The following is a 14746-nucleotide window of genomic DNA, read 5'->3' on the forward strand; positions in this document are numbered from 1 at the left end:
GGCCTCCCAAAGTGCTGGGATTACAGGCTTGAGCCACCGCGCCCAACCAAGTGTTGGGATTACAAGCATGAGCCACTGTACTCAGCCCTGCAATCTCTGTTGATCCTTTTAATCAACCCTATGTGATAGGTAACCTCATTTGACAGAGGACATTGAGGCTTATAACAATTAGAAGATAATAGATAGAAGAGCTAAATAGTGAATTGTATTTTTAGTAGAGACAGGGTTTGACCATGTTAGTCAGGCTGGTCTCGAACTCCTGACCTCAGTTGATCCACCTGCCTTGGCCTCCCAAAGTGCTGGGATTACAGGCATGAGCCACCGTGCCTGGCCATATCTGCATGTTTCTAAGGAGCAGCTACAGAGCTGTCATCGGACTCAAAAGACCACCTTTGACTCCATAAAGGTTGAGATGGTCATTTCTTGGCTTTGGAGACCTTGTTGCTCTGTGACGCTTTAGTTGCAGTGTTATGTGCTCTCCCTTTTTGGTCATACCTTTGTGACCGCAGTAGTCCTTTGATATGCTTAGATCAAATCGTCCAAATCGCAGCTCTTCACAGATAACTCTGAGGGTGCTTAACACAGAAGTGATTTTCATTTGTTGCTGGGATGCAGGAGGGAGTCATTTAGTGAATGAGGTTTGCACTCTTCCCAGCATCCCCATTTAGCAACCCTGTTTAATGACAGTCATCTTCTTCTCTGTGTCTCATGGGAGAAGTTCTTTGCTTAAGTGGTTTTCTTGAATTGACAGATTGGGAAGTCTCAGGATATGTCCCTTTCAAGCAGCAATAACTGGACTCTGTCTCCCTTCCCCCCATGTTACACTACGTTGTCTTATTTTTGCAGCATCATTTAAAAGGTATTTCAACTCCTCTCTGGAAAGACACAAGTATTCAATAAAGAAATACATTTTCTGTGTTCTAATTGAGAAAACTGAAGTTCAGAACGATTAAATGTCATTATTGAAATTCCTAGATATTATGAGGCAGAGAAGAAAAGAGAAATTAGACCCCATGATTTCTGGTGAGTCTGCTATACCCTTAAGGCTCCCACTTGCTAAGTGTGTGCTATTTCTAAACAGCCTGGGGTAGGGGAGTGTGGCTAGGGCCCAGCAAGGTGAACCACTAACTAGAATTCTCTTTCTGCTTCCTCAAGAGCTTGACTTTGAACCTGTAGAAACTCAGTGAGTCTATTGGGGCCGCTTTCTTGTTATTAATAAATTAGGGAGGCTTCCAGGTGCCTTCCAGGGTTCTCTGACCACTGCACGGGAGTGCTGAGAGATCCCAAGGAGTGAAATTTCTGGAGAAATGCAGACAGGTTGGGCGTCTTAGAGCAGAGTCTCCGTGACAAAGCTGCTGTATGTCATTACCTCACGTTAGGAAGAACAGCCACATTGTTCTCATTTCAGCAAAGTAAACACTCCTAACGTCATTTATTCTTACATATTTTTCCTCTTTTTCTATAGGTGTTGTTTCGGTTGATCACCTTTGTCTTGAATGCATTTATTCTTCGCTTCCTGTCAAAGGAAATTGTTGGCGTGGTAAACGTAAGGTAGGAGGAGATGCACCCTGGCACTGTCAGAGTTCACCTTCCTAGCCAGGCTTTCTTCACACTCTGTACCTGTGTGTCATCCTTGGATTCTAGAAACATGGACCTTTACCAGAAGCAGAGTGTTTTAGCAGTGGGCTGAGGAGAAGCGTGCAGGAGTGGAGGGACATGCAGGCAATGTTGTTTTTAATGGACTCATGGAGTGTTTTCCATTAGCAGCCTCCAAATGCACATTTCTCTGCCAGCTGTTCTGGTTTTCCTGCTCTTGGAAGTCAGGAAGGAGAAGAGTGGGAGTAATTCATTAAAAACTCCCTCTCAGGTATAATCCTATGTTCTTGTCCTGCTGACAGCAAAGGAAGCAGAAATTGTGCACTTCGTGAGGATGCACTTCATAATTGGAGGGCTGGAGCAGCCACCTTCCTTCCCTCCTCGGTGATTTTGTAATTGGGATATGGCAACTGGGATCCGAGCTTGAGTCCTTGTCATTAATTTCTTGGAGGCTCTTGGAAAGATGACTTCTTTGTCTTTTAGACTCAGCTTGTTTCTTCTACTCACCTCCTTTCTGTTCAAGGACACCCACACATATTTTGTCTTCACAAATGACATAAAATATATGAAATGATGTGAGTGCTCGGAATAGCTCAGCTTCTCAGGTGTGTCTTCATGTCCTGATAAATGAGGCAGTATGTTCCAGACAGTATTTCATGTCTAATACTTAACAAACATACCCTCTTGGCTCTGGTCTCAGAGCTTAGTGGCAGGACTCAAGCTTTGAGGAAAGGAATCATCTGTGGAGTTTTGCACTACGTAGTGCTGAAGAAGGGCCCAGGAGTCTGCATTTTTACAAGCTCCTTAGGTGATTTTGAAACAGGGACCATTCTTTGAGAAATACTGTTTTCTTTTCTTCTTCTCCTTTTCCTTCTCCTCCTTCTCATTCTCCTTCTCCTCCTCTTCCTCCTCCTTCTCCTCCTCCTTCTACTCTTCTTCCTGCTTCTCGTTCTCCTCCTGCTTCTCCTTCTGCTTCTGCTGCTTCTGCTTCTTCTGCTTCTGCTTCTGCTTCTGCTTCTTCTTCTGCTTCTGCCTCTTCTGCTGCTGCTGCTGTTTCTTCTACTTCTTCTTCTGCTACTTCTCCTTCTCCTTCTTCCACTGCTTCTTCTGCTGCTGCTGCTTCTTCCTCTGCTTCTTCTTCCGCTGCTGCTGCTTCTGCTGGTGCTTCTTCCACTGCTGCTGCTGCTGCTGCTGCTGCTTCCGCTGCTGCTGCTTCTTTCTTCTTCTTCTGCTTCCTCTTCTTCCTTCTTCATCTTCTTCTTCCGCTTCCTCTTCTTCCTATTCCGCTTCCTCTTCTTCCTCTTCCGCTTCCTCTTCCTCCTTCCTCTTCCACTTCCTCTTCTTCCTTCTTCTTCTTCCTCTTCCTCCTTCCTCTTCTGCTTCCTCTTCCTCCTTTTCCTCTTTCTCTTCTTCTCCTTCTTCTCCTTCTCCTCCTCCTTCTCCTTCTTCTCCTTCTCCTTCCTCTCCTTCCTCTTCTTCTTCCTCTTCCTCTTCCTCTTCTTCATCTTTGTCGTCTTCTTGTTCTTGTTCTTCTTCTTCCTTTTGCCTTGTCACCCAGGCTGGAGTGCAGTGGCACCATCATGGCTCACTGCAGCCTTGACCTCTTAGACTCAAGCGATGCTCCTATGTCAGCTTCCTGAGCAGCTGGGACTACAGGTGTGCACCACCACACCTGGCTAATTTTTTTTATATTTTGTAGAGATGAGGTCTTACTGTGTTGCCCAGGCTGGTCTCGAACTCCTGGGCTCAAGCAATCCTCCCATCTTAGTCTCCCAAAGTGCTGGGATTATAGGCATGAGCCTGAGAAATATAGGCACTTGGCCCTAAGGAATACCTTTTTAAAAGCAGAAAGGAAGAGGGGCAAATCCTCCTAGGGGCTCAGATTTTTCTCCCTAGGTAGGCGTCCTGAGATTGGCAGGTCCCTACTTTGACAGCCCTTATCTGGCCTGTCCTGCCCCCCTGCTTAAGGTTCGGTTCCATCTCCTTATTTGCAATGCTCCACAGAGGCACTGGGTAGCAGGATAATCCTTGGACAACCCCAGAGACCTTCACCCTGGGCCATCCCCACTCTGGCTTCACCCAGGCTGCTGCCTATTGAGGAGGGAAATCTCAGCTACTCCTCACCAAGGTGCAGGAAGGCTCACCTAGGTGCTGCCCATCTGGGAGGTGCCCAGGCAAGCCTTGCTGATCTGGGTTGCAGCAGCCTTGGTAATGGTTGCCAGCCTTATTGCCTGTCTTGAGATTCTTTTGGCCAGAGCCTCCACTCGGTAGAGGCTCAGCTTTTCACACAGGGGCTGTCAGTCACTCGTGTCCCGTGACCAAGAAGGGTGGGGTTATAATCTTATCTTCTTCTCCTCCTTGTGGTCATGGCCACACCTCTGCCTGTAGCCAGGAAGGCTGCAGGCTTTTGAGACCACTGCAGCAGTTTCTATCCTTCATGTAACTGTAGGCACACACCCTCAGGTGTCTTTCCTTTGGTTCCTAACTCAGTAGTTCTCATGGATCAGACCAGTAGGGGGTCCTGTAAGAGCCCACTGCCCTCCATGTCACCGTCAGTGGTTTATGACCAAGACTTTATCTTCTCCCTGTTGCTGGAAACATCCCAGAAATTCTCTCTGTGAAAAAACTCGAGACCTTATTGATTTCTGCCTTTCATTTACAGACTAACGCTGCTTTACTCAACCACCCTCTTCCTGGCCAGAGAGGCCTTCCGCAGAGCATGTCTCAGTGGGGTCACCCAGCGAGATTGGAGCCAGACCTTCAACCTGCTGTGGCTAACGTGAGTTGACACATTTCAGGAAGGCAGGTGTAGTGAGCATTGGAAGTGAAACAGTAACACGTGCCTAAAGCTGAATTGCCTCCAGATTCAGCTTCGCCATGGGTTTCTGGGAGCAGGCATACGACAAGAAGGGGAGAGTGTTTGTGTCAGAGGAACTTCTTGGCTCATTTTCTCTCTGGATGTCCGGAAGCCAGGAAGAGGTTCTAGGTTGGGGTTTCTGGGCCAGGTTTCTAGCCCTGGTTTCATCCTCTTTGGAGGTTGTTTCTTGCTATTTCTGATCACCACTGTGGGCTCCACTTGGCCTGTGCCATCTTTTTTATTCCTAATCTTTTTGCTCTATAATATCTTTTGAGCTTTTAACAGCCACTTAGATTTAGTATTTCTTGAAAGCCTCTTATGGGTTTCATTACATTTTTCTTCAATTTTGTTATATGACTTCAGTTCTGAGTCTTTTAGGATATTCTTGAAGATCAAGTACATTAACTTAAAATTGCAATGGCTTTTCTCCAGCTATGTCCCTGCAGGGAGGGCTGGGGGTTGAGCTTGTTTCCCAATGCTGCCCTTGCATAACTCCTTATTGCCTCACAGAAATGACTGTCGTGAGGGCTGGTAGGTGTTCATTTTATTAGAGGAACAACTGTTAACCACCCAGGCATATTTAAATGCCCCATGGTACACATGTGAAACATATGAAAGGATACTGAGCACTGCTCTGTTTGTTATTTGGGATGCAAGGAACAGTTGTATACAGTCTGTCAGTCATTCTCAACAATAGGCATTTTCTTTCTGGGAATTTTGCTTATGGGTCAGTATGTGTAACCCAGTGGATAGAAGTGTAGGCTTTGGAGTTATAGCAGGATTGGGTCTTGCTTCTGCTCTTGATTAGCTGTTCATGACCTTGGCCAAATTGCCCAGTGCCTGTCAGCCTCAGTTTCCTCATTTTTTTTTTTTTTTTTTTTTTTTTTTTGAGACGGAGTCTTGCTTTGTCGCCCGGGCTGGAGTGCAGTGGCTGGATCTCAGCTCACTGCAACCTCCGCCTCCCGGGTTTACGCCATTCTCCTGCCTCAGCCTCCCGAGTAGCTGGGACTACAGGCGCCCGCCACCTCGCCCGGCTAGTTTTTTGTATTTTTTAGTAGAGACGGGGTTTCACAGTGTTAGCCAGGATGGTCTCGATCTCCTGACCTCGTGATCCGCCCGTCTCGGCCTCCCAAAGTGCTGGGATTACAGGCTTGAGCCACCGCGCCCGGCCCCTCATTTTTTTTTAATGGAGATAATGACAGAGGATCATTGTGAGGTGTCAGTGAGATAAGGGGCGTTGATCATAGTGCCTGGCATGTAGTTAGTATCTTAATAAATAAATGGTAGCTGTTTGTATTATAACTTTTTTTTTCTGTTCAGTGTTACTACTTTAATATATATTTCTATTTATTTTAAAATTTAGTGAATTATTTTTTTCTCCTCTTCCAGAGTTCCCCTGGGTGTGTTTTGGTCCTTATTCCTGGGCTGGGTCTGGTTGCAGCTGCTTGAAGTGCCTGATCCTCATGTTGTCCCTCACTATGCAACTGGAGTGGTGCTGTTTGGTCTCTCGGCAGTGGTGGAGCTTCTAGGAGAGCCCTTTTGGGTCTTGGCACAAGCACATATGTTTGTGAAGCTCAAGGTGAGTGCGCCTTCTGCTGTGAATGGGAAATGGGAAGAATAAGAAAAAGCGTTGCTTTTTAAAAATGCTTTTATAGGAGAGAATGATTTTTCCAGACTTGCACATAAAAATGTATTTAGAAAAAGGTTAACATGGTCAGTTAAGTTCTTCCACTTGAAATTTGTCAGATAGGCTGGGCTAAAGTTCACCTCTGTTTGATCATAAATAAAAAACAGGTTTGCTAATAATTTATTAGTTCAAGTGAGAATGTAGAAGGACCGTAAAGGTTTTTCAGGTTTTTCTAGTGACTGTATTTAGTTGTATACTAATATTAACTTTTCTCTCTTCATCTTTTAGAATAGATTACAAAGGAATATATATATAATGTAAATCTTAAAACATGATATACTGGAAGATCCATGAACCTACCACCCTACCCAAGAAGTAAAATGTTACTGATACTTACGTCCAGCTGTGTGCCCTGTCCCCATAGCCAGGGTAGCCACTGCCCGAGATTTTCTGTCTATCATTCCATTACATCTTGACTTTTTGATAATGTTTGTAAACTGCACTTTAACCACATGTTTGCAGGTGATTGCTGAGAGCCTGTCGGTAATTCTTAAGAGCATTCTGACAGCTTTTCTCGTGCTGTGGTTGCCTCACTGGGGATTGTACATTTTCTCTTTGGCCCAGGTAAGAATCGTGGCTTTTAACTTTTTATATGATCTTTGTTTCTCCAACTGGTTTTTCTTCGTGTTCCCACCGCCGTGGGGTTTGCATTTGCAGTACCCATGCCTGTGCAGGAGGTGGAAGCACCAGAAGGGTGGCCTTGGCACTGCTACTCTGGCTGCCAGGTCCATTGTGTTCCATACACTGAGACCGTCGGTGTTTCTAGGGACCTGGTGAGGGCCACACACTGGACTTCATTATCAAACATCAAAAACCCTTTAACTGGACTTCATTGTCAAACATCAAAAACCCTTTTTAGACATTCAGTGGGCAAGCCTGTTTCAAGCTGATCTTTGGTTGTCTGGTAGTTTTGTAAAGGAGAAAAAAAGCGGTGGGGGGTGGGGTGGGAATCAAATTGCATGTGTATTATTTTCCCTGGATTTCCATCAGGTTTTTGCAGAATAGGTGGAAACTCTGCCAAGCCTGTTTTAAACTTATATTGAAATCTCACATAATTCAGAGAGCATGAATCACGTCAGAGTAGGTATATTTTCAGTTTTAGCAATTTAGGCTTCATTTCCATCTCATTATTTCCTAATTCTAGTTCATATTTCTAGTTCTAATAAAAATATAACTAGAATACAAGTGCTATTTTTAAAAATGAAATTTAAGATCGGATAGTTACCAGAACATTTTACAGTGCTAAGCAGTTGTAGTTTTTATTAATGTTTAGGAAGATAAGATTCTTAGTAATGATTTATGTAAAGGGTACTTCTCACAGAGGACACTGGCATCAGGTGGGTGGCTCACAGCAGTGCTGCTGGAGTTTTAAGGGCTTGGAGCATGAAGGAAGAAGGCTGGTGGATGATGGGCTCCATCTCAGGTATGATTGGGAGTGGAGAGCAGAAGGGCCCACACCTACTAAACTGAGACTCTTCTTTTTCCTTGCCCTGTGCCTTTACTACAGGAGTAGCCTTGATATTGCCAGGCTGAAAGCAAGTCTGGAGGTCCCAGTCTTTCTTGAACCAGTGTGCACTGCTGTTCTCAGGAGGGAAAGAGGGTTGAAGGGAGCTTGTGAAAAGGGGCTTTTTTGGACTTTCCTCCTCAATCTGCAGACAAAACCCATCTGACTGCTCCTGGCCAGAAGCCATTCTTTTGTCCTGGATGGGTGGAGGGAGGGGTGGGCCTTCTTATCACCCTACCCTTTCCTCCCCCGTCAGCAGTAGCTCTTGCCCTGGCGAAGAGGAGAGAGCCAGCAGCTCAATTGTGCTTTGTAATCGTTAATGGCACAGGTTTCCGGGGTTTATGGAAAACCCACAGTCCTTGATGATGACAAGTCCTTGCATATGAGCACAGTTAGGATACATGGATCTTTGCAGTGTGCTGACTAGATGGAAGAGCCGTTCCTTTGGCTAAATACACACCTTTTGAGAATGTATCAGACATTGCTGTGGTAATTGAGCTAGTGTAATGGAAATTACATTCTGCCTGCTGAGAAGAATTATGTTCTCCCAGTTAAGTGAAGTGTTGGGAACACTTTGCAGGTAGATGCTGAAGTGGAGTTGGGTCTAAGTGAATAGTGCCATTTCCCAGAGGGTAAGGCATTGCTGAATAGAAAGTGCAGTTAATCAAGAGAGTTCTATTACTTGATTGGCTTTTGAGACCAAATTTATAGGCATATCTTAATTATGCCTTTATTAAAACAGTTTTTTTTTTCCTCAGCTTTTCTATACCACAGTTCTGGTGCTCTGCTATGTTACTTATTTCACAAAGTTACTGGGTTCCCCAGAATCAACCAAGCTTCAGACTCTTCCTGTCTCCAGAATAACAGATCTGTTACCCAATATTACAAGAAGTGGAGTAAGTAATACATTTTATCTCTTATTTTAATCGTAGGTGCTGCTTATCCTTGAGAGAAAGAAACTGCAGCTGGTTTATTGTTGTAATCATAAATGAATTTGATAGCTCGTATTTATGGAGCGCCTGCTCTGTGCCAGGCCAGGGTTTCTCAGTCTCTGCACTACGGACATTTGGGCTGCTCAGTGCTTTGTTGTGGGGCTGTCCTGCGTGTTGTAGGGGGTTTAGCAGCATCCCTGACCTCAAACAACTAGATGCCAGTAGCAACTACCCCTCGGGGAGCACCCCAAAATGTCTCCAGACGTCGCCAAATGTCCCCTGGGGGACAAAATTGCCCCCAGTTGACAACCACTGTGCTAGACCCTGTGCTGAATGCTTTACCTGCCTTATGTAATGCTTACAACAACTCTGAAAGGCTGACACTCTCTGTTTCTATTTTAGGGTTGAGAAACTAAGGCTTAGAGAATAAATGCCTGTCCTAGGTGAGGGTCAGAGTGAGGACAGGAGCCTGGAGGGGCTCACATGCCAGCAGAGCACAGGTTCCACCATTGTGCTCCACTCTCTCTATTCTGCTGTGGTTTTGGTTTTCTTCCTCAATTGACTTCTAGCACAGATAGCTGAGAGTTCTGAGAAAGTAGGGATGAACCCAAAATGGTCTTTTTTTTTTTTTTTCTCCTTGAGACAGTGTCTCATTCTGTTGCCCAGAGTGGCGTGATCATAGCTCACTATAGCCTTGACCTGCTGGGCTCAAGTGATCCTCCTGCTTCAGTCTCCCAAGTAGCTGGGACTACAGATATGTGCCACTATGCCCAGCTAATTAAAAAATTCTTTTTTGTAGAGATAGGGTCTCACTATGTTGTCCAGGCTAGTGTTGAACTCCTGAGTTCAACCAGTCCTCCCACATCGGCCTCCCAAAGTGCTGAGATTATGAGCCACCATGCCCGGCCCCACATGGTCTCTTTCTAAGTGTCAGGCTAGTCTTTCAGGTGATCCATTTTCCTATCTAGACCACTGTGGATTTTACAGCTGACATGTGGAGTGAAGCATAATCTTTTCTACTCAATTCCTTCACACTCAGGTCATTGGACTTTCATTTTCTGGCTCTTCTGGGGTCAGTGCTGCTGCCCATGCCATTGGAGCTGCACACATGATGATGTTGCCATGTTGTCTCTGCTAAGACACTTCATGAGCTCCTCCATTCTGGGTGCTTCACCCCTTTCCATGCTTGTTTGCTTGCCGGATGTAGTACACTCGGTTGTGGTAAGGCTGGATATGCTGGATTTCTCCTTATTCCTCTTGTGATACTTGAAAAAGTAGTAAAATATGTGAGACTTAAGTCTCAGAATTAACAGAATCCTGTTATACAACTTTTCAAGAAAAACTAGATCTTATGGGCCAGGCGCAGTGGCTCATGCCTGTAATCCCAGCCCTTTGGAAGGCTGAGGTGGGCAGATCACCTGAGGTCAGAAGTTCGAGACCAGCCTGGCCAACATGGTGAAACCCCATCTCTACTAAAAAATACAAAAATTAGCTGGGCATGGTGGTGCGTGCCTGTAATCCCAGTTACTGGGGCGGGGTGGGGGCTGAGGCAGGAGGATCACTTGATGGTTGTGTGTCTGGAATTGGTGGGTTCTTGGTCTCGCTGACTTCAAGAATGAAGCTGCAGACCCTCGTGGTGAGTGTTACAGTTCATAAAGGCAGCGCATCTGGAGTTGTTCATTCCTTCTGGTGGGTTCATGGTCTCGCTGGCCTCAGGAGTGAAGCTGCAGACCTTCACGGTGAGTGTTACAGCTCATAAAGGTGGCGTGGACCCAAAGAGTGAGCAGCAGCAAGGTTTATTGCAAAGAGCAAAAGAACAAAGCTTCCACAGTGTGGCAGGGGACCTAAGTGGGTTGCCACTACTGGCTCCGGCAGCCTACTTTTATTCCCTTATCTGACCCCCATCCACATCCTGCTGATTGGTCCATTTTACAGAGAGTTGATTGGTCTGTTTTGACAAGGTGCTGATTGGCACGTTTACAATCCTTTAGCTAGACACAGAGTGCTAGACAGAAAACTTCTCCAAGTCCCCACTAGATTAGCTAGACACAGAGTGCTCATTGGTGCATTTACAAACCTTGAGCTAGACACAGAACACTGATTGGTGCATCTACAATCCTTCAGCACAGAAAACTTCTCCAAGTCCCCACTAGATTAGCTAGACACAGAGTGCTCATTGGTGCATTTACAAACCTTGAGCTAGACAGAGTGCTGATTGGTGCATTTACAATCCTTTAGCTAGACACAGAGTGCTGATTGTTGCATTTACAATCCTCTAGCTAGCCGTAAAAGTTCTCCAAGTCCCCACCAGATTAGCTAGATACAGAGTGCCGATTGATGCATCCACAAACCTTGAGCTAGACACAGAGTGCTGATTGGTGTGTTTACAAACCTTGAGCTAGACACAGAACACTGATTGGTGCATCTACAATCCTTCAGCTGAACATAAAAGTTCTCCAAGTCCCCACCTGACTCAGGAGCCCAGCTGGCTTCGCCTAGTGGATGCCGCGCCAGGCCCCACACTCCTCAGCCCTTGGGCAGTCGATGGGACTGGGCGCTGTGGAGCAGGGGGTGGTGCCCACTGGGGAGGCTCAGGTCATTCGGGAGCCCATGGCGGGGTGTGGGGTGGGGCTCAGGCATGGCTGGCTGCAGGTCCTGAGCCCTGCCCCTTGGGGAGGCAACTGAGGCCCGGCAAGAATTTAGGCGCCGTGCAGGTGGGCCAGCAGTGCCGGGGGACCTGGCGCACCCTCCACAGCTGCTGGCCCAGGTGATAAGCCCTTCACTGCCTGGGGCTGGTGGCACCAGCCAACTGCTCTGAGTGCGGGCCCCGCTGAGACCGCTCCCACCCAGAACTGGCACTGGCCCACGAGTCCTGCCCGCAGCCCCGGTTCCCGCCCGCGCCTCTCCCTCCACACCTCCCCACAAGCAGAGGGAGCCAGCTCCGGCCTTGGCCAGCCCAGAGAGGGGCTCCCATAGTGCAGTGGCAGGCTGAAGGGCTCCTCAGGCACGGCCAGAGCAGATGCCGAGGCTGAGGAGGTGCCGAGAGCGAGGGCTGCTAGCACGTTGTCACCTCTTAGTTGCAGTGAGCTGAGATCACACCACTGCACTCCAGCCTGGGCAACAGAGCAAGACTCCATCTCAAAAAAAAAAGAAAGAAAAACTAGATCTTATGTATCAAAGCTAGATGTGTTCTCATTTGTGAGATAAGAGTTCTCCATTCTGCTCAGATAGATTTCACCTACAACCTAAACCAACAGGACACTTTTGGATACCTCTGTGCCTCATTTACAGGCTTAGATGGTTAGGACTCAGGATCGCTTCTCTTGCCTAGAGCTTCTGCCACCCGCCCTCAGAGCAGGTCTGAGAGTGCAGAAGAGTTCTTCTTCCCCTGACTGCCCCCTGGTGCCCACCTGTACCAAGCCTGGCAGATTTTCATACTGGGCCTGTCCTTGTGTCCCAGCAGGATTTTGGGAAGGAACATTTGAACCATTAGTATAAGCAAAGAGAGAAGGTAAAGAAAAGAGTCTGCCAAGTGTTTGTTAAACTCTGTGGTGGCCAGCCTGAGCAACATGGCAAGCCTGTCTCTATAAAAAAAAGAAAAAAAAAAGTTTTTTAATTAGCCGGGTGTAGTGTTGTGCACCTGTAGTCCCAGCTACTCAGGAGGCTGAGGTGGGAGGGTCACTTGAGCCTAGGTCAAAGCTGCAGTAAGCCATGATTGTGCCACTGCACTCCAGCCTGGGCAACAGAGTGAGACCCTGTCTCAAATAAATAACTAAATAATTAAAATCTGTGATGGGCTCAGAACTCTAAGCTTAGTTTCTTTATCTGCCAAATGGGAATAATAATAGTACCTCCTTCCTAAGGCTGTTGTGAGTTGGGGCATGTAAGGTCTTAACATTGTGGCCTGGCACAAGTGGGTATCCTTAAGCGACAGCTGATATCACCACCATCACACTGATGCCCTGAGAGCAGAGCTGGCTCCACAGGGGCACCCTAGCCAGGCAGCTCTGATGGTATTGGTGTGGGAGCTCAGCGGTTTAGTCTGGCAATATGCCCTGAAAGTACCCATGCCCAGACTGCAAGGACCCAAGCCCTGATCATGAGAAGGCTGTGTGTACCTGTGACACATAGTGATACTGTTTCCGCTGACATACAGTAAGAACATGGCGCCATGCTTGGTGCCATCAGGGATATAGACATGTAGGAGAGGTGATTTCTGGGCCTCAGGGAGGTTTCTGAGGGCTTGAGAGGCACCTGATACAGATCTGAAGCCTGTGGGACTCCCCCCAGACCTCAGGGTCTTCATTTTTGAAGTGAGATTATTGGCCTACATGACCTGTGAGGCCCCTCTGAAGACTTTAGGAGTTCTGTGAAGGTATTTGAACCTTGACACAGAGCCATTTACAGTAACCACCATTGACTGCATGTTCTGTACCATGCACTACACTAAGCACTTTACATGGATTTTGTGTTTAATTTTCATAGTAATGTATGAGATAAATACTGTTAGCTCCATTTTACAGACAAGAAAAGTGAGGTTCAGAGGAGTTAGGTGACTAAGCCAAAATCACATAGCTGGTTTTGAACCCATTTCTCTCCACCTTTTTCTGGGGACTAGCTTTAGGCTGTGGTTTACCCCTATGTTATGTAGCCTTCCAAAAGAAATTGGCTTATTGCCTGTAGTAGTTATTTACATAAAGATTAGGAGTTCCAGGTGGAACAATTCATAATTCAGGTTTATTATTTTAAAAAGAAGGCCAGGCGTGGTGGCTCACACCTGTAATCCCAGCACTTTGGGAGACTAAGCGGGCAGATCACTTGAGGTCGGGAGTTTGAAACCAGCCTCGCCCACATGGTCAAACCCCGTCTCTCCTAAAAATATAAAAGAGTTAGCCGGGCGTGGTGGCATGCGCCTATAATCCCAGCTACTTGGGAGGCTGAGGGAGGTGAACTGCTTAAACCCAGGAGGTGGAGGTTGCAGTGAGCCGAGATCACGCCACTGCACTCCAGGCTGGGCAACAGAGCAAGACTCTGTCTCAAAAAAAAAAAAAGAAAGAAAGAAAGAAAAGAAAAGAAAAAAAGAAGCTGGATGTGGTGACTCAAGCCTGTAATCCCAGCACTTTGGGAGACTGAAGTGGGAGGATTGTTTGAGACCAGCCTGGGAAACATGGTAAGAACCCCTCTCTACAAAAAATGTAAAAATTAGCTGGGCATGGTGGCACATGCCTGTGATCCCAGCTATTCAGGGGGTTGAAGCAGGAGGATCATTTGAGCCCTAGAGGCTGAGGCTGCAGTAAGCTGTGTTCATGCTACTGCACTTTAGCCTAGGTGACAGAGCGAAACCCTGTCTCAAAAAAAAAGTATCTTCTTTAAAGATACTTATGTAACCTTATAATAAATTAATGGTACTTCAAATAATGGCTTCCGTTTATATTCATAGACATTTCTGAGGGATTTAAGATGAGAGATATGCTAATATTTAAGTAAAGCTGAGGAATTTGACTCAGCAAGCATGTATTAAACGTTATTATGTGTTAGGCACTGTACCAGAAGCCCTGAGTGAGGCCCCTACCCCCAGAACTTGCATGGTGATGGAGAGATAGGATCTGTACTCAACTATGCTACAGGACTATGTGTATCTAGTGTTATCAAAATAGAAGCACAGAGGAAGTACTGCTGAATTTCATCTAGAAACTTCAAGGAAGGCTTCATGGAGGAAGCTTCTTTTTTGCTGGACTTTGACACGTGGGTGGGCAGAGGTTAAATGTATATGTGTGGTAGAGATGGGCATTCGTGACCACAGAAGGAAAATTTGCTCAGTGCTTGTTATCTGCCCATCACTGTTGGAAGTGGGAATGTAGAGATGACTGGGGTACTTAGGTTGGCTGGACTATGGGGAAAGGGAGAGAAAGGAAAAAGCGGCAGGAAGTTATGAAGGAGAGTAAACCTGGCTGCCAGGCTAGGGTCAGTTGGCAGTGGCCTCCGTGCTATGAAGCTTGGGTTTAATTCAGGGGCAGTGGAGCCTAATGAAAGGTTTTTGAACAGCACCATGATCAAACTGTCTGTATTGAGGAGCTTGCCGTCTCTTACAGAGTTATAGTGTCTTATTTTTTTTCATTCAATCCTCATACCGGCTCCGTGAGACAGGACTTCTTTTTTTTTTTTTTTTT

General features: G+C 46.4%; 1 protein-coding gene across 2 annotated transcripts in view; it reads left to right on the top strand.

Annotated features, from left to right (window-relative positions):
- The window catches only part of RFT1 (RFT1 homolog (S. cerevisiae)), a 45743-nt gene that overhangs the window by 3467 nt on the left and 27530 nt on the right, over positions 1 to 14746 (top strand). Inside the window, exons 2-6 of one of the 2 annotated variants that reach the window (XM_011947293.1) lie at positions 1466 to 1551; positions 4259 to 4375; positions 5843 to 6032; positions 6603 to 6704; positions 8403 to 8540. In XM_011947293.1, coding sequence (XP_011802683.1) covers positions 1466 to 1551; positions 4259 to 4375; positions 5843 to 6032; positions 6603 to 6704; positions 8403 to 8540 — 633 coding nt within the window. The remainder of the gene's footprint in view (positions 1 to 1465; positions 1552 to 4258; positions 4376 to 5842; positions 6033 to 6602; positions 6705 to 8402; positions 8541 to 14746) is intronic. The other variant, XM_011947295.1, reaches the window with a different exon arrangement.

This window comes from Colobus angolensis, unplaced genomic scaffold (genome assembly GCF_000951035.1).
Source record: "Colobus angolensis palliatus isolate OR3802 unplaced genomic scaffold, Cang.pa_1.0 Scaffold26, whole genome shotgun sequence".
Lineage (NCBI taxonomy): Eukaryota > Metazoa > Chordata > Mammalia > Primates > Cercopithecidae > Colobus > Colobus angolensis.